The following is a 22,351-nucleotide window of genomic DNA, read 5'->3' on the forward strand; positions in this document are numbered from 1 at the left end:
CTGGACTTCCTGACGGGCTGCGCCCATGTGTTGAGGGTAGGCAACAACACATCTGCCACGCTGACCCTTAAACACGGGGGCCCCTCAGGGGTTCGTGCTTAGTCCTCTTCACAAATGTATATGTGTATTTTAACCCAATAATGGTTCAATTTAAGAAGTTTAAGCTGCCTATCCATCATTGACCAGTGGACAGCCAGTGAAAAATGCGCTCTTGCAAAAGCTGCATAGTGCAGATCCCAGCCTATGGAATAACAGTTCTTCCCTTCTAAACTTTGCTATGGTATTGTGCTCTGTACTGTCATCAACAAGATTAACTGAAGAAGACCGGTGGGGCTTTTATTGCTCAATCTAATTTGTGCTGATTAAAAAAATATATCCATAGCCCTAAAGGACACATGCTCAAACTCGAGCACAAATGATCGACTTAAACAGCTGAAAATGATCGATATATCAAAGTGTCACCAACAAAAACTTAAACAATAGGCCTATAGCAAATGTAGCATATGACATACATTTTTCAAATTCAAATAGCTATTTTCGCTAGTGCTCAAAGCATGCCATTCCATGAGAGCAGCACATCATTGTTTAAGATAAACAACAGAGTAGGCTAATAGGGCGCTAGGTTTGGGGTCCTGATCAATTTATCTCATCTATGTTTCCATATATCCAAGTCCTTATTCTTGAAGATCAAGGGTTATTCAATTCAATGGACTTATTGGAAATTTGACCAGACCTGTTTTAAATGTAAAGATATAGCATAATCGTCTGTAGAAGAAAGCGACAGGTTAGAAGAAGCCTACACAACCAACCCATGAGGTCAAATGTCACATCCATATATGGCCAGCTATGTAAACTTGAACATTGATTTATCCTGCAATAGATGTCGTTCAATTGGTAACTTACATTTGTATCTTCTTCTAATGCCTCTTAATGGGAAAGTCATCTAAACGTAACTGAAAGTAATCAGATTATGTATACACACACGTGCGCCAATAAAACATGCACTTACACACACACACATGTTCATGAGCACGCACACATACACACACACAAACACAAACACACAAAGACACAGCTGTGGCTCATCTGTCGATATGTGAAACCAAATAGAATGTCAGTACTGTCTAACTGGTGTCCAACCTATTAACCTACATCTCACCTGTATAAATGAAGACTATCCCATAATATTAACCTACATCTCACCTGTATGAATGAAGACTATCCCATAATATTAACCTACATCTCACCTGTATGAATGAAGACTATCCCACAATATTAACCTACATCTCACCTGTATTGAATGAAGGCTATCCCATCATATTAACCTACATCTCACCTGTATTAACCTACATCTCACCTGTATTAACCTACATCTCACCTGTATGAATGAAGACTATCCCATAATATTAACCTACATCTCACCTGTATTAACCTACATCTCACCTGTATGAATGAAGCCTATCCCATAATATTAACCTACATCTCACCTGTATGAATGAAGGCTATCCCATAATATTAACCTACATCTCACCTGTATTAACCTACATCTCACCTGTATGAATGAAGGCTATCCCATAATATTAACCTACATCTCACCTGTATGAATGAAGGCTATCCCATAATATTAACCTACATCTCACCTGTATGAATGAACACTATCCCACAATATTAACCTACATCTCACCTGTATGAATGAACACTATCCCACAATATTAACCTACATCTCACCTGTATGAATGAAGACTATCCCATAATATTAACCTACATCTCACCTGTATGAATGAAGACTATCCCATAATATTAACCTACATCTCACCTGTATGAATGAAGACTATCCCATAATATTAACCTACATCTCACCTGTATGAATGAAGACTATCCCATAATATTAACCTACATCTCACCTGTATGAATGAAGGCTATCCCATAATATTAACCTACATCTCACCTGTATGAATGAAGGCTATCCCATAATATTAACCTACATCTGACCTGTATTAACCTACATCTCACCTGTATGAATGAAGACTATCCCATAATATTAACCTACATCTGACCTGTATTAACCTACATCTCACCTGTATGAATGAAGACTATCCCATAATATTAACCTACATCTCACCTGTATTAACCTACATCTCACCTGTATGAATGAAGACTATCCCATAATATTAACCTACATCTCACCTGTATTAACCTACATCTCACCTGGATGAATGAAGACTATCCCATAATATTAACCTACATCTCACCTGTATGAATGAAGGCTATCCCATAATATTAACCTACATCTCACCTGTATGAATGAAGACTATCCCATAATATTAACCTACATCTCACCTGTATGAATGAAGACTATCCCACAATATTAACCTACATCTCACCTGTATGAATGAAGGCTATCCCATAATATTAACCTACATCTCACCTGTATGAATGAAGACTATCCCATAATATTAACCTACATCTCACCTGTATGAATGAAGACTATCCCATAATATTAACCTACATCTCACCTGTATGAATGAAGGCTATCCCATAATATTAACCTACATCTCACCTGTATTAACCTACATCTCACCTGTATGAATGAAGACTATCCCATAATATTAACCTACATCTCACCTGTATGAATGAAGACTATCCCATAATATTAACCTACATCTCACCTGTATGAATGAAGACTATCCCATAATATTAACCTACATCTCACCTGTATGAATGAAGACTATCCCATAATATTAACCTACATCTCACCTGTATGAATGAAGACTATCCCATAATATTAACCTACATCTCACCTGTATGAATGAAGGCTATCCCATAATATTAACCTACATCTCACCTGTATGAATGAACACTATCCCACAATATTAACCTACATCTCACCTGTATGAATGAAGGCTATCCCATAATATTAACCTACATCTCACCTGTATTAACCTACATCTCATCTGTATTAACCTACATCTCACCTGTATGAATGAAGGCTATCCCATAATATTAACCTACATCTCACCTGTATTAACCTACATCTCACCTGTATGAATGAACACTATCCCATAATATTAACCTACATATCACCTGTATGAATGAAGGCTATCCCATAATATTAACCTACATATCACCTGTATGAATGAAGGCTATCCCATAATATTAACCTACATCTCACCTGTATGAATGAAGGCTATCCCATAATATTAACCTACATCTCACCTGTATGAATGAAGACTATCCCATAATATTAATCTACATCTCACCTGTATTGAATGAAGCCTATTACATAATATTAATCCACTGGTGTGTAAGAGATAGCGACTTAGCAAGAGAAAGCGAGCGAGAGAATAGTGGCTAATGAAGGTTGAGGAAGTGAGAGCGTTTCCACACACACACATACACACACACACTGATGCTATTACTATTAGCCTGGTGAGCCCATTGCACTCATGTGTCACTTCAAAGCATTCTCAGCTATTAATCAGGAACTATCCAGCCCTCCAAGCAAGCGAGGGCCCCAGCTAGCCGCACCGCGACGCAACGCTAACTACACCCCTCAACATCAACACAATGGGGCCATCATTACAGCCGTTACGCTACGCCTCGGCCTAGACAGCACACCTTTATCTAGGCATATACATTACACACTCACGGCCAATTAATTTGTCTGCCACGTCTGAGAATACAGGGGGTGGTAGTGGGGAGGGTTTGTGTGTGTGTGTGTGTGTTTGCATGCGTGCATGTGTGGCACCTGGCTCCTGTTGCTTACAGTGGGCTCTGTGCCCTGCCTCAGAGCCTCTTTATTAAAGCACCTGTCAGCTAGCTATACAGCCTGTAACCTGGCTGGTCCCTCCTAGCCTGTCAGCTAGCTATACAGCCTGTAACCTGGCTGGTCCCTCCTAGCCTGTCAGCTAGCTATACAGCCTGTAACCTGGCTGGTCCCTCCTAGCCTGTCAGCTAGCTATACAGCCTGTAACCTGGCTGGTCCCTCCTAGCCTGTCAGCTAGCTATACAGCCTGTAACCTGGCTGGTCCATCCTCGCCTGTCAGCTAGCTATACAGCCTGTAACCTGGCTGGTCCCTCCTAGCCTGTCAGCTAGCTATACAGCCTGTAACCTGGCTGGTCCCTCCTAGACTGTCAGCTAGCTATACAGCCTGTAACCTGGCTGGTCCCTCCTAGCCTGTCAGCTAGCTATACAGCCTGTAACATGGCTGGTCCCTCCTAGCCTGTCAGCTAGCTATACAGCCTGTAACCTGGCTGGTCCCTCCTCGCCTGTCAGCTAGCTATACAGCCTGTAACCTGGCTGGTCCCTCCTCGCCTGTCAGCTAGCTATACAGCCTGTAACCTGGCTGGTCCCTCCTAGCCTGTCAGCTAGCTATACAGCCTGTAACCTGGCTGGTCCCTCCTAGCCTGTCAGCTAGCTATACAGCCTGTAACCTGGCTGGTCCCTCCTCGCCTGTCAGCTAGCTATACAGCCTGTAACCTGGCTGGTCCCTCCTTGCCTGTCAGCTAGCTATACAGCCTGTAACCTGGCTGGTCCCCCCTGCCTGTCAGCTAGCTATACAACCTGTAACCTGGCTGGTCCCTCCTAGCCTGTCAGCTAGCTATACAGCCTGTAACCTGGCTGGTCCCTCCTAGCCTGTCAGCTAGCTATACAGCCTGTAACCTGGCTGGTCCCTCCTCGCTTGTCAGCTAGCTATACAGCCTGTAACCTGGCTGGTCCCTCCTAGCCTGTCAGCTAGCTATACAGCCTGTAACCTGTCTGGTCCCTCCTCGCCTGTCAGCTAGCTATACAGCCTGTAACTTGGCTGGTCCCTCCTAGCCTGTCAGCTAGCTATACAGCCTGTAACCTGGCTGGTCCCTCCTAGCCTGTCAGCTAGCTATACAGCCTGTAACCTGGCTGGTGTAGGCAAGCCATTCTCACAGCCTGGCCCTCCTCACCTTGCAGCCACAGCGTATACAATCAATCCTGACAGCAAACACACACACACAAACTAGACAGCTAGCTTCCCCCTCCCAGCCCCTCCGCTCAGATAGCACTAACTCCAGCAGCCCCATCCATTCAGCTGGATATCAGGCACCACACACACAAGCCACCCAGCCTAAGGGATTACCAGAGGGATAGCGTTGTCTCTTTAATATTAGATACATGTTATACAATGCTAATCCCTCATATAAACCGTTTTGTCCCTTTGTTTTGGCTGAAGTGATGTACGGCGCTTTGGTTTTGAATGAATTGGGGCAGGAGGGGGGTGAAGTTGGGGGTTTGGAGGGCTGGCTCCTAACTCAGTGGTTCTCGTGGCTTTGGATCTGATAGCTAACAGTTTTCTAGTGAAAATCCAGGAAAATACACCAGATAATGACATAGTTTCCTTTGATAGTTCCACACTGAGGTTGAATGGAGGTCAGGCTTCATGTATTAGACACTCTGCCCCTCCCCCACTCTCCAGTAGACTGTCAGCCTGCTGAACAAGCCCCTCCCACACTCTCCAGTAGACTGTCAGCCTGCTGAACAAGCCCCTCCCCCACTCTCCAGTGGACTGTCAGCCTGCTGAACAAGCCCCTCCCCCACTCTCCAGTAGACTGTCAGCCTGCTGAACAAGCCCCTCCCCCACTCTCCAGTGGACTGTCAGCCTGCTGAACAAGCCCCTCCCCCACTCTCCAGTGGACTGTCAGCCTGCTGAACAAGCCCCTCCCCCACTCTCCAGTAGACTGTCAGCCTGCTGAACAAGCCCCTCCCTCACTCTCCAGTGGACTGTCAGCCTGCTGAACAAGCCCCTCCCCCACTCTCCAGTGGACTGTCAGCCTGCTGAATAAGCCCCTCCCCCACTCTCCAGTGGACTGTCAGCCTGCTGAACAAGCCCCTCCCCCACTTTCCAGTGGACTGTCAGTCTGCTGAATAAGCCCCTCCCCCACTCTCCAGTGGACGGTCAGCCTGCTGAATAAGCCCCTCCCCCACTCTCCAGTGGACGGTCAGCCTGCTGAACAAGCCCCTCCACCACTCTCCAGTGGACTGTCAGGCTGCTGAACAAGCCACTCCCCCACTCTCCAGTGGACTGTCAGCCTGCTGAACAAGCCCCTCCCCCACTCTCCAGTGGACTGTCAGGCTGCTGAACAAGCCCTTCCCCCCTCTCCATATGCTGACCCCTCTCTCTCTAAATTGGCATAGGAAACATATATTTACATTGCCAAAGCAAGTGAACTAGAAAATCAACAAAAGTGAAATAAACAATGAGAAATGAACAGTAAACATTACACTGACAATAGTTTCAACAGAATAAAGACATTTCAAATGTTATATTATGTCTATATGTACAGTGTTGTAAGAATGTGCAAATAGTTCAAGTACAAAAGGGAAAATAAATCAACAAAATATGGGTTGTATTTGCAGGGGTGTTTGTTCTTCACTGGTTGCCATTTTCTTGTGACAACAGGCACAAATCTTTCTGCTGTGATGGCATCAAAAGTGGATTTGTTTACTAGTTCTTTGTGGGTTCTGTGTAATCTGAGGGAAATCTGTGTCTCTAATATGGTCATACATTTGGCAGGAGGTTAGGAAGTGCAGCTCAGTTTCCACCTCATTTTGTGGGCAGTGTGCACATAGCCTGTCTTCTCTTGAGAGCCAGGTCTGCCTGCGGCCGACAATGTTCACTGAGTCTGTACATAGTCAAAGCTTTCCTCACCTGACCACTGTCAGACACAGTCACAGTCACAGTGGTCAGGTGAGTGGACCCCAGACATCACAAACATAAAGGGAAATGGATTCTACAATGTATTCTAGTATTTTTTTTCCAGATCCTTATTGGGATGTTAAATTGTCTGTTCCTTTTGATGGTGTAGAAGGCCCTTCATGACTTGTCTCTCAGATGGCTCATAGCTTTGTGGAAGTTACCTGTGGTGCTGATGTTTAGGCTGAGCTATCTATCGTTTTTGGAGTGCTCTAGGGCAATGGTGCCTTTCTTTCTTTCTTTTTTTCTTTCTTTCTTTCTTTCTTTCTTTCTTTCTTTCTTTCTTTCTCTCTCTCTCTCTCTCTCTCTCTCTCTCTCTCTCTCTCTCTCTCTCTCTCTCTCCCTCCCTCCCTCCCTCCCTCCTTCCCTCCCTTTCTCTCTCCCTTTCTGTCTCTTTACCGCTCTCCCTCTCTCTCCCTCTCTCTCTCTCCCTTTCTCTCTCTCCCTCCCTCTCTCTCTCTCTTTCTCTCTCTCTCTCTCTTTCTCTCCCTCTCTCTCTCTCTCTCTCTCTATCGTAAAATCTAAAAATCCAGAAGAAAAGAGGCTTGTTATAAAATAGATGAATTTCTATAATTAGATGTAAAGTAACTAGGCTGGTCTCTGCGTGGCTGTTTGGCCACACAGTGTGTGAATGCACAGACACTCATGCTGACCCCCCCCCCCCCCCCCCCCCCCCCCGCAAGGTCAGTTCATCGCGTCAGCGTCTACGCGTGCAGTGCAGAGCGCAGAGCAGACAAGCACACATCTGTTGCTTGAGGACACAGTCATTTGTCCCACATCCAGTATGCAGTATGCATGTCAGAGCAGAGAGCGGAGAGGAGGCAGTGTAACCTAGTGGACAGAGACGGCAGGAGGGAACGGAGGAGGTGGAGGGGGGGTGGAAGGGAGGGAGGGGACAGAGGAAGCAACGGAGCAGAACAGAAGGAGGAACAGAGAAGGGGAACAGAGGGAGGAACAGAGGAAGGAACAGAGAAGGGGAACAGAAGGAGGAACAGAGAAGGGGAACAGAGGGAGGAACAGAGGGAGGAACAGAGAAGGGGAACAGAGGGAAGAACAGAAAAGGGGAACAGAGGGAGAAACAGAGAAGGGGAACAGAGGGAGGAACAGAGGGAGGAACAGAGAAGGGGAACAGAGGGAAGAACAGAAAAGGGGAACAGAGGGAGAAACAGAGAAGGGGAACAGAGGGAGGAACAGAGGGAGGAACAGAGAAGGGGAACAGAGGGAGGAACAGAGAGAGGAACAGAGAAGGGGAACAGAGGGAAGAACAGAGAAGGGGAACAGAGGGAGGAACAGAGAAGGGGAACAGAGGGAGGAACAGAGAAGGGGATACACCAGAATAGAGGAGAGGAGGGAAAGAACGACTACAAAACAAAATGAGACTAAGGAGTCGCTACAGAGAGGAAACACACAGACATTAACGAGTGACTAGTGTAAAACAACTTAACAAGGGATTCACAAAAAAACATGATAAGAGCGGAGGAAGACTAATCAACGTCAGAGAGAAAAGAGGTGCGGGGAACGACATTTCAGACGCACAGAGAGCAACAAGTCCCCGTCGTATTGTGAAGCAGGCAGCTGGTTGGAGGGTCCCCCGAGACTTATTAAAATGGAATTCCTGTTGCTAATCTTTGTTTTCTCACAAAAGGGATGTCACATCCCAGAGAGGCGTGCTGCATGTATATTTAATGGCAGAAAACTCTGCATATCCTTAGCAGCAGAGGTGGCGTAGCGTCTCATTGTTTAGGTGGCTTGTGTGTCGCCACCACGGCGCCGCCCGCTGCTTCACTGACAGTCACTAAATCGCAGCCCATTATTTGGGTTTTTCTGCATTCAGCTAACATCAACATCCCCTCCTCAGGGGGAGTGTCCATGACATAGACTGACCAGGTGAAAGCTGTGATCCCTTATTGATGTTACTTGATAAATTCACTTCAGTGTAGAGGAAGGGTTGGAGACGGGTTAAAGAATGATTTTCAAGCCTTGAGACGATTGAGACATGGATTGTGTTTGTGTGCTGTTTAGAGGGTGAATGGGCAAGACAAAATAGGTAAGTGCCTTTGAACGCTGTATGGTAGTAGGTGCCAGTTTATGTCAAGAACTGCAACGCTGCTGGGTTTTTCACGCTCAACCGTTTCTGTGTGTATCAGGAATGGTTCACCACCCAGAGAACATCCAGCCAACTTGACACAACTGTGGGAAGCATTGGAGTCAATATGGGCCAGCATCCTTATGGAACGCCTCAATTTGCCCCGACAAATTGAGGCTGTTCAACTCAATATTAGGAAGGTGTTCCTAATTTTTTGTCCACTCAGTGTATGTACAGGTTGACGGACATGCATCTGAAGCATGTCCTCTAGGAGAGGAGGAACAACAGTCATATTTGTATTACTATCTATATTACTGATAGTACAGCCTTCACTCAGTAGGCTAGAAATAACGCCCACATTCAACCTCTTCATCACACTGGAAGCATTGGAGCTTCCCCTGGGGTCTACAGGGGCCCACTGGGGCCACTAGAGACAGAGCCGGTAGGGAGGGACAGTCTGTGCTGTTATGAGGGGAACAATGCACCTGTCTGGGGAGGAAGATTTAACCACACACACACACACAACCCAGCCCAGCGTCTCAACTCTCGCCCATTTCGCCTGCTGCCTTCGCCCAGTGTGTGTGTATATGTTCTTTCCGCTGAAAGATTACAATAATAAAATTGAAATTAAATTAAAAACAAGTAATCTGGATTTTCTGCATGAGCCGTTAATAATGTTTAACAGCTGTCACATGCAATACGGCCACGCCGAGGTGGGCCTGAGGCTGTCTGATGAGAAGCAGGCTGATACTACGGAGAGGGAGAGGGGAAAGGAGAAGAGAGGATAAGAGAGGAGAGGAAAGGAGAAGAGAGGAGAAGAGAGGATAAGAGAGGAGAGGAGAGGAGAGGAGAGGAGAGGAGAGGAGAGGAGAGGAGAGGAGAGGAGAGGAGAGGAGAGGAGAGGAGAGGAGAGGAGAGGAGAGGAGAGAGATACATCGTTATAATGCTGTTTATAGACATAATATAACATTTGAAATGTCTTTATTCTTTTGGAACTTCTGAGTGTAATGTTTACTGTTAATCTTTATTGTTTATTTCCCTTTTGAAATCCAAGCCCCTGAAACCTGATACAGGAAGGTATTACCCAGCATGCCGCTCTCTCTCACCCGTGAGTCTCCTTTGTGTTGGTCTTGTGGTGCCGCCCCGTGCTGCAGGGCCAGGGTTCCACCATGGCACCAGGCCACATGCTGTGGAGGGGGGAAGGGAAGGGCGGCTGGCGGACTGTTTGAAGAGCCCCGTCTCTGGGACCACACTGACTCTCCAGCCAGAAGTGCCTGTTGCGACGCCAAGCGCTAGCTAGCTACTCCGGACACAGACTGCTCCACACACACAAACATCCCCCTTACCTTCAAGGATGGGAGCAAACAAGCACCACCACTTTTAGTATCTTCAGAGAAATCTGATCAAATCAGTCCTGTATTACTAATGAATACTTGATTGGATGATTGTCTCATTCTTTTGATGTTTGGCTATTACAATAATGCTAATTATTACTGTAATGACATCTGTTATTACTGTATTGACATATGTTATTACTGTAATGACATCTGATATTACAGTAATGACATCTGTCTGTTTGAATGGTCCATGTGTCAATAACAGGGATGCCCTCCACCCCCCTCTTCAGTTCACCCTATGACTGAGTTGCAGACAGACACTGAATCTGGATAGTGACCCCATATCTCAGGTTAAGGGCAGACACTGAATCTGGATAGTGACCCCATTGCTCAGGTTAAGGGCAGATGCTGAATCTGGATAGTGACCTCATAGCTCAGGTTAAGGGCAGACACTGAATCTGGATAGTGACCCCATTGCTCAGGTTAAGGGCAGATGCTGAATCTGGATAGTGGCCCCATAGCTCAGGTTAAGGGCAGACGAGAGCATACACCGCCCCTGCCATCAAGAATTGACCGGCTGGTTATAGAGGGTAGGGCAGTGTAGACTGATTTCCATGGGGGCCGTGTAGACTGATTTCCAGGGGGGCAGTGTAGACTGATTTCCAGGGGGGCAGTGTAGACTGATTTCCATGGGGGCAGTGTAGACTGATTTCCGGGGGGCAGTGTAGACTGATTTCCATGGGGGCAGTGTAGACTGATTTCCATGGGGGCAGTGTAGACTGATTTCCACGGGGGCAGTGTAGACTGATTTCCGGGGGGGCAGTGTAGACTGATTTCCATGGGGACAGTGTAGACTGATTTCCAGGGGGAGTAACGTTAGCAAGCAGGCTGCAGGGTGACAGCTGGTGGCAGCAGCCGGTCGATCCCTCCCCACCAGGTGTGTGTTTCAGCCAGGTGTAGGGTGCCACCGTGCCAGGTGATCGCCAGCCATTTAACGAGACACCTCATGACATCATGTCTGCTCTGTGACGGTCATGTCATCTCACGACAATCCACAAAAAGCCCAGTGACTCTGGAAGGCTGGAGGCCAGCACGCTTTTACAGAGGCCCAGAGAGGGTGGAGAACACCAGGCATGAGTACAAAGAGCCATGGCCAAATGCAACTTGGCATAAGACCCACGTTCTGTCACTACACTCCCACCACAGCGGCTCCCTGAAACAAGTTGCTTTTTAATGTCATATTTTGTGGGCTATTTAAGATGTCATTTTTTGTTCGCTCAGACTTCAAAGGTAGGTCTCAGAGCTTTATTATTTTCCCTTCGCCAAATCCCAAAACTGGTTGTGATTTTGAGTTGGCACCAAATAATTACAGTGAGGCGCTGCAGCCAGAGTCCAGCCACTGCTCTGCCCCCGCCCCCGGCCCCGCCCCTTCTGGCCAGCCTATCAGCAGTGGCCGGGGGAGTGAAGGAGAACTCCGTGTTCACAACACCAGACACTGCAAGGCCAAGACGGCGCCAGTCCCATCCTATCTCACAAACAACCTTCACCCACTCAAATCAAATCAAATCAAATGTATTTATATAGCCCTTCGTACATCAGCTGATATCTCAAAGTGCTGTACAGAAACCCAGCCTAAAACCCCAAACAGCAAGCAATGCAGGTGTAGAAGCACTCCACTCCCCTCACCCACTCCACTCCCCTCACCCACTCCACTCCCTTCACCCACTCCACTCCCCTCACCCACTCCACTCCCCTCACCCACTCCACTCCCTTCACCCACTCCACTCCCCTCACCCACTCCACTCCCCTCACCCACTTCACTCCCTTCACCCACTCCACTCCCCGCACCGCACCTCACCCACTCCCCTCCCCTCACCCACCAGTGTTTCTTTTTCAGACAAGGTTGTAACTAGCCACTTTCCTAACTCCACCAAACACCTGTGTTTTGTCTTTGATGCCATCCTCCCCCCACCAGCCCCCCAGGCCATTGGGATATTCCAGCAATGAGGCGTTCAATAAAAACCTATTGTAAGGTGATTTATTCCCCTTTGGAAGGAAAAATACAAGGGGGCAGAAGCCAGACAGAAGTGCTAACCTTTGAAGAGGCGATCTGCTCGGATATCCAGCCAGCCAGGACATAACAAGCCAGGGGACTGACAGGGACATCCTAGCAGAAAACAATAAAGAGGGTGTTTTTTATCTTTAACAACACGCAGTAAAACACAAAGTTGGTCCTCTGCAACAATGGCCCCGTGGCAGAGGAGACTGGCTGAAACAGAAGTGTCAGGAAAGACCACTTGCTTCCCAGACGCAAGGCTCTTCCTGGTCAGAATGAGACCACTTGCTTCCCAGACACAAGGCTCTTCCTGGTCAGAATGAGACCATGTGCTTCCCAGACACAAGGCTCTTCCTGGTCAGAATGAGACCACTTGCTTCCCAGACACAAGGCTCTTCCTGGTCAGAATGAGACCATGTGCTTCCCAGACACAAGACTCTTCCTGGTCAGAATGAGACCATGTGCTTCCCAGACACAAGACTCTTCCTGGTCAGAATGAGACCATGTGCTTCCCAGACACAAGACTCTTCCTGGTCAGAATGAGACCATGTGCTTCCCAGACACAAGACTCTTCCTGGTCAGAATGAGACCATGTGCTTCCCAGACACAAGACTCTTCCTGGTCAGAATGAGACCATGTGCTTCCCAGACACAAGACTCTTCCTGGTCAGAATGAGACCATGTGCTTCCCAGACACAAGGCTCTTCCAGGTCAGAATGAGACCATGTGCTTCCCAGACACAAGGCTCTTCCAGGTCAGAATGAGACCATGTGCTTCCCAGACACAAGACTCTTCCTGGTCAGAATGAGACCACTGGCTTCCCAGACACAAGACTCTTCCTGGTCAGAATGAGACCATGTGCTTCCCAGACACAAGGCTCTTCCTGGTCAGAATGGGGCGGTTAAAACAGAGGAGAGGACCAAGGACAGCAAGAGGCAAAGAGAGAAGAAAAAAGAGAAGAGAGAGAGGAGAGAGAAAAGAGAGAGGAAGAGAGGAGAGAGGAGAGAGGAGAGAGAAAGAGAGAGGAGAGAGAAAGAGAGAGGAGAGAGAAAAGAGAGAGGAAGAGAGGAGAGAGGAGAGAGGAGAGAGAAAGAGAGAGGAGAGAGAAAGAGAGAGGAGAGAGAAAAGAGAGAGGAAGAGAGGAGAGAGGAGAGAGAAAGAGAGAGGAGAGAGAGGAGAGAGAAAGAGAGAGGGAAAAGAGAAAAGAGAAGAAAGAGAGGAGAGAGGAGAGAGGAGAGAGGAGAGAGAAAGAGAGAGGAGAGAGAAAGAGAGAGGAGAGAGAAAGAGAAGAAAGAGAGGAGAGAAAGAGAAGAAAAATAGGAGAGGAGAGAGAAAGAGAGAGAAGAGAGAGAAGAGAGAGAAGAGAGAAAGAGAAGAAAGAGAGGGGAGAAAGAGAAGAAAGAGAGAAGAGAGAGAGAAAGAGAAGAAAGAGAGAAGAGAGAGAGAAAGAGAGAGGAGAGAGAGAGAGAGAGAGAGAGAGAGAGAGAGAGAGAGAGAAGAAAGCGAGAGAATAAAGAAAGGAGAGAGAAAGAGAGAAGAAAACAGAGAGAGGAGAGAGTGGGACGTGTAAGGGAATAGGAGCGAGGGTGAGTGTGTGTGCGTGTGCCGGTGTGTGTGCGTGTATGCGTGTGTGTGAGTGTGTTCGTCTGTTTGTCTGTCTGTCCCTTTGTGTCTTTAAGAACGTGGCGTAAATATGACCGTTGATTACATGGGGTGTTGAGAGCAGCTCTCAGCCATGGACGGTCCCCTCCAGGGCCGAAGCCCTTCTACCGACCCTAACCCTAACCCCCCCTACTGTTTTAACAGACACACCTCCCAGATGCACCCCGATGATCAGAACAGTATGGCTGAAAGATGACCCCCATGTCATAAATGGTAGCAGTAAAGACAGCTCCACTGTGTCTCCTAGTTTTCTGCTATCAGGTCGGCTGTGGTTCTCTCTGCTAATCAACCAGAAGGGGAATTAGAAAACCGTTTGAATGAATACAGTGTATTTTTAGCTTTGTAGCAGAATGAAATGACCCAACACCAATAAGTAGAATCTGTGCCTCTGTGTGTGTGTATAGGAACAGAGGAATAGTTATTCGGTCAGATTCAGTGAGGACATTGCTAGACTAGTACAGGCTTCACATCGACCACCTGACTTACAGGACAAATGACTGTCTGGCTGTTCTGGGTGAAGAGAGACAGTGGCAGATACATGTCTAGCGGGTTCAGCAACATGCTTCAACAGACAAGTGAGAGAATATAGGCTTCCTTATTGGGTCCACTTGCTCTCTGTACAGGGGCCCAGATTGCAACTAAAATCCCCCTTCTGTGGAACCGACAGTGTGCGTTTCCTACCAAAACATGTTGAAATATCGGAACCCAGCGAGGAACAGAGCGGTTACCAAGCTAAGAGAGGGAGTCGCAACAACAGCGGCAGTTTCCAGACGTCTCTCAGCAGCCAGAGTGGAGAGAGATGGTTGATGATAATAAACACCCCTAAAATCAGACAGAGGAACTTCTTTCAAGGAGCCACAGCACAAACCTGCTTCAGAATGCATTTTTACACCAACTCTGAAATATTAATGCTCTTTGTAAACTATTCATGGGAACCAGTGTGTGAGTTAGTCCCCGGGGGAAAAGCACAGAGAAAACTGAAGGGCTCAACACACTCAGCAAACAACGTGCTCTGTTTTCCCTAATGGTAGTGGTGCCCAGGACAAGACAGTTGAAGAGACACTAATGACTCCTAGAAGACAAAAGCAACCTGTTTAGTTGAAGATGTTAAAATGTGATTTCAGCCACGTACAGTAGGAATATTGAGTCTGTGTTGGATGGTCTAAGTCCACATGTTGTTGAGAATCTATTTCCACATGTTGTTATTTCTTAAAGTTCCGTTAGAAAGGTTTCACCAAGTCGTTTTGAAACTAGCGCTCATGGTCCCTGAAAACTGGGCACAATTGTGTCTTACATCATCCATTTGGTGTGATGTCACATCCTGCAATAAAAAATGTGTATAATCCTGTATGATATGTAACAAATTCCAATTCGTACAATATCTTACAAATGTGTAAGTGCTTAAGAACCCAATTCAATCTGCTTAAATTATAAATGCATGATGGTATTGTCTGTAGCTGTGTGAAACCTGTATCTCTGTCCTGTTCAGGTTATTCAGTACAAGTCTCTACACACTGATAAGAGAGTATCTAGATGCATCATCAATAAATCACATTTTCTAAATCACTTTTTTTTTTTTTCTTTTTTTTTTTTTTTTACACAAAGTCCTGAATTATACTCAAATTCTCATCCAAAGGATCATTTCTGGTAACAAAATACTAAATCAAGACAACAACAAAAAAACATACAGTAACAAATCAATGGATTTGTGAATAGACTTTAAAACTATCTGGTGTCAGTGAAACCCATGAATAGTAAAGCTGAACGCTAACCATCTTTAACGTTATGTAATTGCCATGATTTTGTGATTTATTGCAAGAATGTCTTAATGCACCTGTTCAAAAACGTTGGGTAATTCCGATGGTGTTTCTAAATGGGTCTACAACTGTCTATTCTTTCCAACAACCTTACATCAAAGTCAATTAGATTGAGTCGTTTGACGAATAACCCAGCAAACCGAAATTGGTTCTGTGAACGTTCCCAGAACATTCATTAAGGGCTAAATGACTATACAATTAAATCAAATTAGGTTGTCCCAAAAGTTCTAATTCACAAAAACGTTCCAGTTGTGCTGATGATTATACAATGTTTGTATAAAACATTCACCCGATGTTGCACGACCGTTCCCAGAACACATTTTGTTATTACATTACCTGGAAACCTAACAACAACCTCAGGGGAATGTTCTGTGGTGGTTGTTACAGGTGTTGTGCACAACATCTTAGTGCATCGGAGGAGAACATTTCAAGGATATTTCATTGAATCACTTTCTGAAGAAGAAGAAAATATTTTGTTGTGAAAAACTTTATTTTAATGTTTTGGGGTGTTATCATTCTAATGTTAGATTAAAAACGCTAACTAGAACTTAATGTAGAATGTTAAGCTAAGGTCCTAGGAATGTTCCCAGTTTACTGGGAAGAGATTGGACCCAGTGGGAAAAAATGCCTAACATTTTCAAATGATGGATTTTGCCAGGAACTAACTCCACATGAGGTGCACACCAACTGGTTATCAATGAGAGATTGAAAAAACACAATAGATAACTTTCCAAATTGTAAAAATCAACTGACAAAAGTATAATACACCTAAAAAAAAGTATGGTTTGCCTTTTTTTCCAAATGACTCTCCCTCCCTTCAACCACTGCACTGTAGCTATTGTCTATGTGGTTGGGTGGAAAGTCAGGACAACCCCTAGAGCACCAAGCAGGCATTCACAGACATACCCAGACCTGCTGCCATGCTGCCCTTTATAAGAGCTAACCGCGTCACAATCTCCTGCAAAGGCCAGGACTGCATGCCTGACAGACAGACGGGAAGAGGCATCGTGAGCCCCTTGTCAACAAATGTATATTGATTTTGATATAATGTATACAGTGTGTGCAGTACATTCCAATAATGTATTAAAAAAAATACATATTTGTATAAGAATTGGTGTAATTGCTATAATCAGATGTCATTTCGACAAATGACACGGCACTAGGAGAGCATAACAGGGTATTTAAATCAACTCTATGGGGGACTCCAAAATGCAACGTCTCAGCATAATTCAGAAACAGGGCAATAGTAGGAGAAAAGATGACTCAGCCTTTGCCAAATATGAATCAAATATTCAATAACTTCTATAGATGATTTCATTATTTAACCATACCCCGCACCTGCCTGTAACATATAATAAATATAGTGCTGTTATCCTCTATGGTGACCCCAATGACCTTAAAGTTGCATGTGGGTATATAATCTAATGACAATGATTATTTGAGGAAATTGTGGAAGCATTAATGACAACAAAAACAAACTATTATATGAATTATATATGTTACGCAGTTTAATGTGACATGTCCAAATCCAACTATGTTGTGGTGTTGATCCACTGGACACAGAGATGTCAATTCAACTTCTATTCCACATTGGTTCAACATAATTTATTGAGATGACGTTGAAACAACGTTGATTCAACCAGTGTGTGCCCTGTGGGGTCTCCCCAAACTTTGATAATCTACTCCCATACCCTAAAATGTAACTGGTGTGAATATGAACTTTAACGTTGCACCTTCCCCATGTTTTGGTTGTCCCTATATAATACAGTAGGTCGTTCAGTGGAGACACGCGCGCACGAGTCCACGCACGCAGGCACTCCGTGTTGACACACGTGCCTATTTACATGCAGTACACTTCAATAATATAAACCTAAGTCACTGATGCATGCACTGCGAATGCCCGATATAGAAGGAGGATTTTCCCGCGGCTATGCCTACATGGTTACATACATCAGATCCCCCCTTCAGTCGCCGTACGCACTTCCGTGAACAGTGAACGCCCAGGCTTTTGTTCGTGTGCTTGCCATCAACCACAGCAGCATGACACTCATGAATATCACTCAGAATCACCAGCATGTCATTGAAGAAAAATGGGAGGACGCCGGAAAGCTGCGTAACAAAAACCGTGCATTTGGTAAAAACGACCAATTGTCTAATTCATTAGACCACAAGGTTTAAATTAAATAGGCCGCAACAATTGGGTACAATTGACTCCACAAAGTTACTACATTTATTACATGTGGCCCATTAAACCAAATTACAATTCACCCACTCAACATCAACAAATGGTCAAGTACAGTAGCAGACATTTTGTTTACAGTAGCCCACAGCGTGTGCGTAATAGAACACCGCGGATGTGTAATATGTGCTTGCTTTACATATGCATGATGCAGCCTAATATAACCCGGGGTTTATGAAACCACTAAAACAACATGAACAAATCATGTAGTGTAAATCATAATTATACCGCAAAATCATTCTGGACATATTTAGTGCAAAATTCGTTAGTAACGTCCCTTAGCTGCCAACCTCGCGTGCTAATTAATTATCTGGCGCAATGCATGCAGGGGGATTGGGGACGTTAGGCACAAATTCGATGGATTCATATATTTTCATTGTGTTCCAAATACTCTATGGTGAAACAACACGTATATATATTTTACCAACCTGAATGCGGAGCCATTGGGATGTGAGAAGGGTAGTATTTTCCTGACGGAAAATGACCGCCATGCTGTACTGAACTGTGGCCGGTGGAGGCGATCCGAGAGGCGGCGCGGTGTACCAGCGCGCCCCGCTCCGACAGGAGGTGGGCAGGCGCAGCAAAATCCCGTCCCTCCATACTGGCGAAAGGTGAATAATCCGAAATCCAGCGGGGAGACCAAAATAATCAAATGCAATCCATATAATAATCCTTTATAGGTCTAAGTATTGCATTTAGTTGGTCGAAGACTTCTCCAGCCAAAAACGTAGCCCCGAATCATCTTTTCTGCAAGAAATAAAAATGAAAAGGGTTTTGATTGACAGAGAGAATGTTTAGAATATTATAACATTCTAAAGGTTGTTGATGGCATATGCTGGAATAGCGTTACTGTGTAGATTTGCCTTACTGTTATATACAGTTATACATGTCACAGGCTGTGCTTAAGATATTCATAACTATTGTGCAGAAGCAGTGAACGGTTGAGACAAAAGCGTTGTTCAGTCTTCCCTTCCTTGAGGGAGTGTAAACGCTGCAAGAAAACAAGACGGGATCAGCAACAATAAGAACAACCACCCAAATCTTTGTTTTCTACAACCGTATACGACGGACCAAGCAAGGGTTTACTGCGACTGACAGGCAGGCCTATAGGCCTACTGAAATCTCTATTGATTATGCTATTGAGGGAAAGGCCTTCCTTGATGTAGCACTGAAACCGTTGGAGCCTGGCTTGAACACATCAGGTCTCTCTGTAGTCTGTTCAAGGTCTTACTTTGTGCACTGAGGGCTGTAAATGTCATAGCCCGTAGTTGTGTTATTTTATTCATACCTTATCGTACAGTTCATCAGAACAATCAATACATTCACTTTTGTCAGCTGTCAATGTTGGCAAATAGTGTTTAATCTGTGAAGACGTGCATTTAGCACGTTTCATTAGATAAATTAAGAATTATTGGGACAAGGACATGCTATTGATGAACTAAATGCATGATTTATAAGACAGAATGCTCAAACCGCACAAAATGAAGGATTTTTTTTGTTTCCAATTGATTATGCCTCAAATGTGCATTAATATCTCTAGGTGAACACGGCTCCCTCCTGATCATATGGTATTTGACTATTCAACCATAATACAGGCATGTTCATTATTAAAAATAAATGTATAGTTGATCATGTATATTTATTAGGCTCGTGTCAAAATGCTGGTCTATGCATAGGCCTAACAATGGGATATTGTCTTGGACAGTCCACGCTTGACTGTAACGCGATTATTTCCACGTATGTGAAATATCTGCGAAGTAATTTTCCCCCCCATGTGAAAATTACACATCAAAATGCACCGTCGTCCGAAACGTCGTTATCAATTAATCAAGAACTTGTGCGTGTCCAAACTGTCCATGCAAATAGCTGCTTTCCAGCTCCTCATCTTTCGTGACCCATTTACGCTGTTATTTCAGGTAATCAAAGAGTAGCAAACCCTAATATAACCTCTAGCCTTTAGGCTCCTGCATAAATATAATATAGCCTATCACTCGAGCTTTCTCTTTCTCATTTTAATCAAACACAAGAGCATGTAATGTGTATAGGGCCAAACCAATATTCCTTCATCTGTAAAATGCTATACATTAGTTATTTTCTCACTTTATTAACTGACTGTCCAAGGGATAAGTAAACAGTGCAGCCTAGCCAGCTATCTAAAACAATATTTGCATGGACATTGGAAGTATTGGCCAAATATTTTAATTGATATAAATCCCTATGTATAAATGCTGTTCAAGTTTCTTCATCGTGAAAGGTTTGATTTTGACATGAAAAATGCTGAATCCCCAAAATTCTAGTACTAAAAATCCAAGGTGAATGACCGTGGCGAAGACTGTCTTTGTCTCCACGTTTAAACTGCTTGCAGTCAGCCATTAGCCTTGCTACAGTCCTTCACCCGGAGGATATAAAGTCATAAACCGCCCGCCTACATGTGTTTGACGACTAAAACAAGACTATCTAAGAACAACCTGATTGCAAACCTATATTACCTTTTAGAAATGCGAAGACGCCATGGCTATTTGGGGCGAGTAGGCTATGACCATTTTTATTACAGCGTAATAGGGGAAACGCTTTGTGGTTGGTAGCCTAGCCTACTACACAAAGCTGTGTCGGACTCATGCTATGTGAATTTTATACACGAACACTGTCTTGTTTGCTAACATGTTCAAATGATCGACGCCAATAATTCAATTGCATTGCATATTTCATTTGCAGAATCCGTTCGGACACAGGAACTCCGATGATAAATCAAATTATCTTTTATTGGGTCGGATCATGCTGCGGGAGAGGCGCCCATCCACGTCAAACCTGGCGGGGTGGGAATACACCATAGCAGGGCAACGATTGTAAACATTATTCCCTATACAAATACCACCACGGCGTGTAGGCTACGTTACTAATTCTACATAAACTAAATTGACGGTTGAACCATTTAGAATGATTTGCCAACAGACAATCGAGGTAAATACAAAAAATAAATACATCTTAGAGCGGCCATGTAACATGAAATAGTCCGAATTCATATATTATCAGGTCTCCTGTAAAATAAACGACTCAAGCAACTACAATGATTACTCATTTACAAATTGATTAAATGCGTCGTCGATCAATAAATCTCGACCAAAACGATTATGCCGCTACATAATGCAGTTTTGTCTTTGTAAAATAAAAATGTAGGAAAATAAACGGTAGTCTAATCGGTAGATCACCTCATGCCAATTGCTAATATATACTCTAAATATAATTATTGTGTTATAATAATAATAGTTTGGGCTAGGCCTATTAATTTGGTTTTAAATAACGCCAACCGCATAATTAAGATTTTAATTTTAAAAGCCAGCCCATAAATAGATATGCGCACAAAGCCTCATATTTACATACATTGAATTTAGACATTGCATGCAGAATTTAATATTGACCTAGCATACACTTGCTTGCAATTATTACACTGTTACAGCCTAGGTGTGTCATACTGTAATTGTGTTGTTTATAAAATTACCTGGGCTTTTGTAGAATAGTTACATCCATGAATTATTTAGTTATTAGGCCTGTCATTTCAAATGTTGTGTTCGTGGTCGACATAAAGCTATGGTTTAATTTGCCAAGATCAAGAAAATATAAAATACAATTTACTTACTGGTATGTTAAATCCTTGCATAGCAATAAATTAGGAAATTATAAAATAAAGGGGAAAAAATACAGACCAAAAATTACGTTCATTTGGACAAAAACGTGTGCCTACGGTTACATCCTATAGGTTTTCATTTTGAGCTGCGCAGTACGTCGTTCAATCTGCTGAAAGCACCGGGATTCGGGCTTCTAGACTACAGAATCGAGGCTCGGATCTCCGAACAGCAATTCTCTTTCCCAGTGCACTGATCAGCTCGTGCCTCGCATCTCGGGGAGGGTAAACACATTCGCCCATTGGCCGGATACCTGCATGCTAATGAGCTTGTGCCGCTCGCCCGGGGACACACGAGATGTTGATTGGCCCATATCAAGAGCCAATAGCGTAGCGACTGAACAAAGTGATGCGCGCCAGATTTAAAGTTTTACTGTGAGCTATTTACATGTAGGTTTGAGCAATTGAACATTTAGGCCTACACAAATAGACATACATCCACAAGACCACCACTAATAATGAAAAAAAAATACAGTAAAGCCGTGTTGTTTAAGTCAAAGCAATATTTAAATAATAAATATTTAGAGAACTTGTTCAGTATGTTATATGTTAAAATGTATACTGTAGTTGTCCCTTATGATGTATCCGTCTGTAAGTAATTAAGTAATGTGTCATTTTGGACATATCTGCAGTTTTCAGAAATTACCCATGATTTTATTAACACTTTTATTCAACATTTTAATGAGACAAGCATGCACTGTCTATCTAGTTAGTATGATTAAAAAAAAATATTGTGTCCAAAATACAA

At 44.2% G+C, this 22,351-nt stretch overlaps 1 protein-coding gene across 11 annotated transcripts in view; it reads right to left on the minus strand.

Moving 5' to 3' along the window:
- Positions 1–21,844, minus strand: part of bahcc1a (BAH domain and coiled-coil containing 1a) — a 184,493-nt gene extending 162,649 nt beyond the window's left edge. For all 11 annotated transcript variants that reach the window (XM_090197404.1, XM_090197412.1, XM_090197408.1 and 8 more), the window contains exons 1-2: positions 21,559–21,844; positions 18,350–18,668 (exon numbers count right to left, since the gene is read on the minus strand). In XM_090197404.1, the coding sequence (XP_090053530.1) occupies positions 18,350–18,521 (172 nt within the window). In that variant the 5' untranslated portion in view covers positions 18,522–18,668; positions 21,559–21,844. The remainder of the gene's footprint in view (positions 1–18,349; positions 18,669–21,558) is intronic.
- Positions 21,845–22,351: the final 507 nt, after the last annotated feature.

This window comes from Oncorhynchus mykiss, chromosome 13 (assembly GCF_057628025.1).
Source record: "Oncorhynchus mykiss isolate SJ-2025 chromosome 13, ASM5762802v1, whole genome shotgun sequence".
In the NCBI taxonomy this organism is placed as follows: domain Eukaryota; kingdom Metazoa; phylum Chordata; class Actinopteri; order Salmoniformes; family Salmonidae; genus Oncorhynchus; species Oncorhynchus mykiss.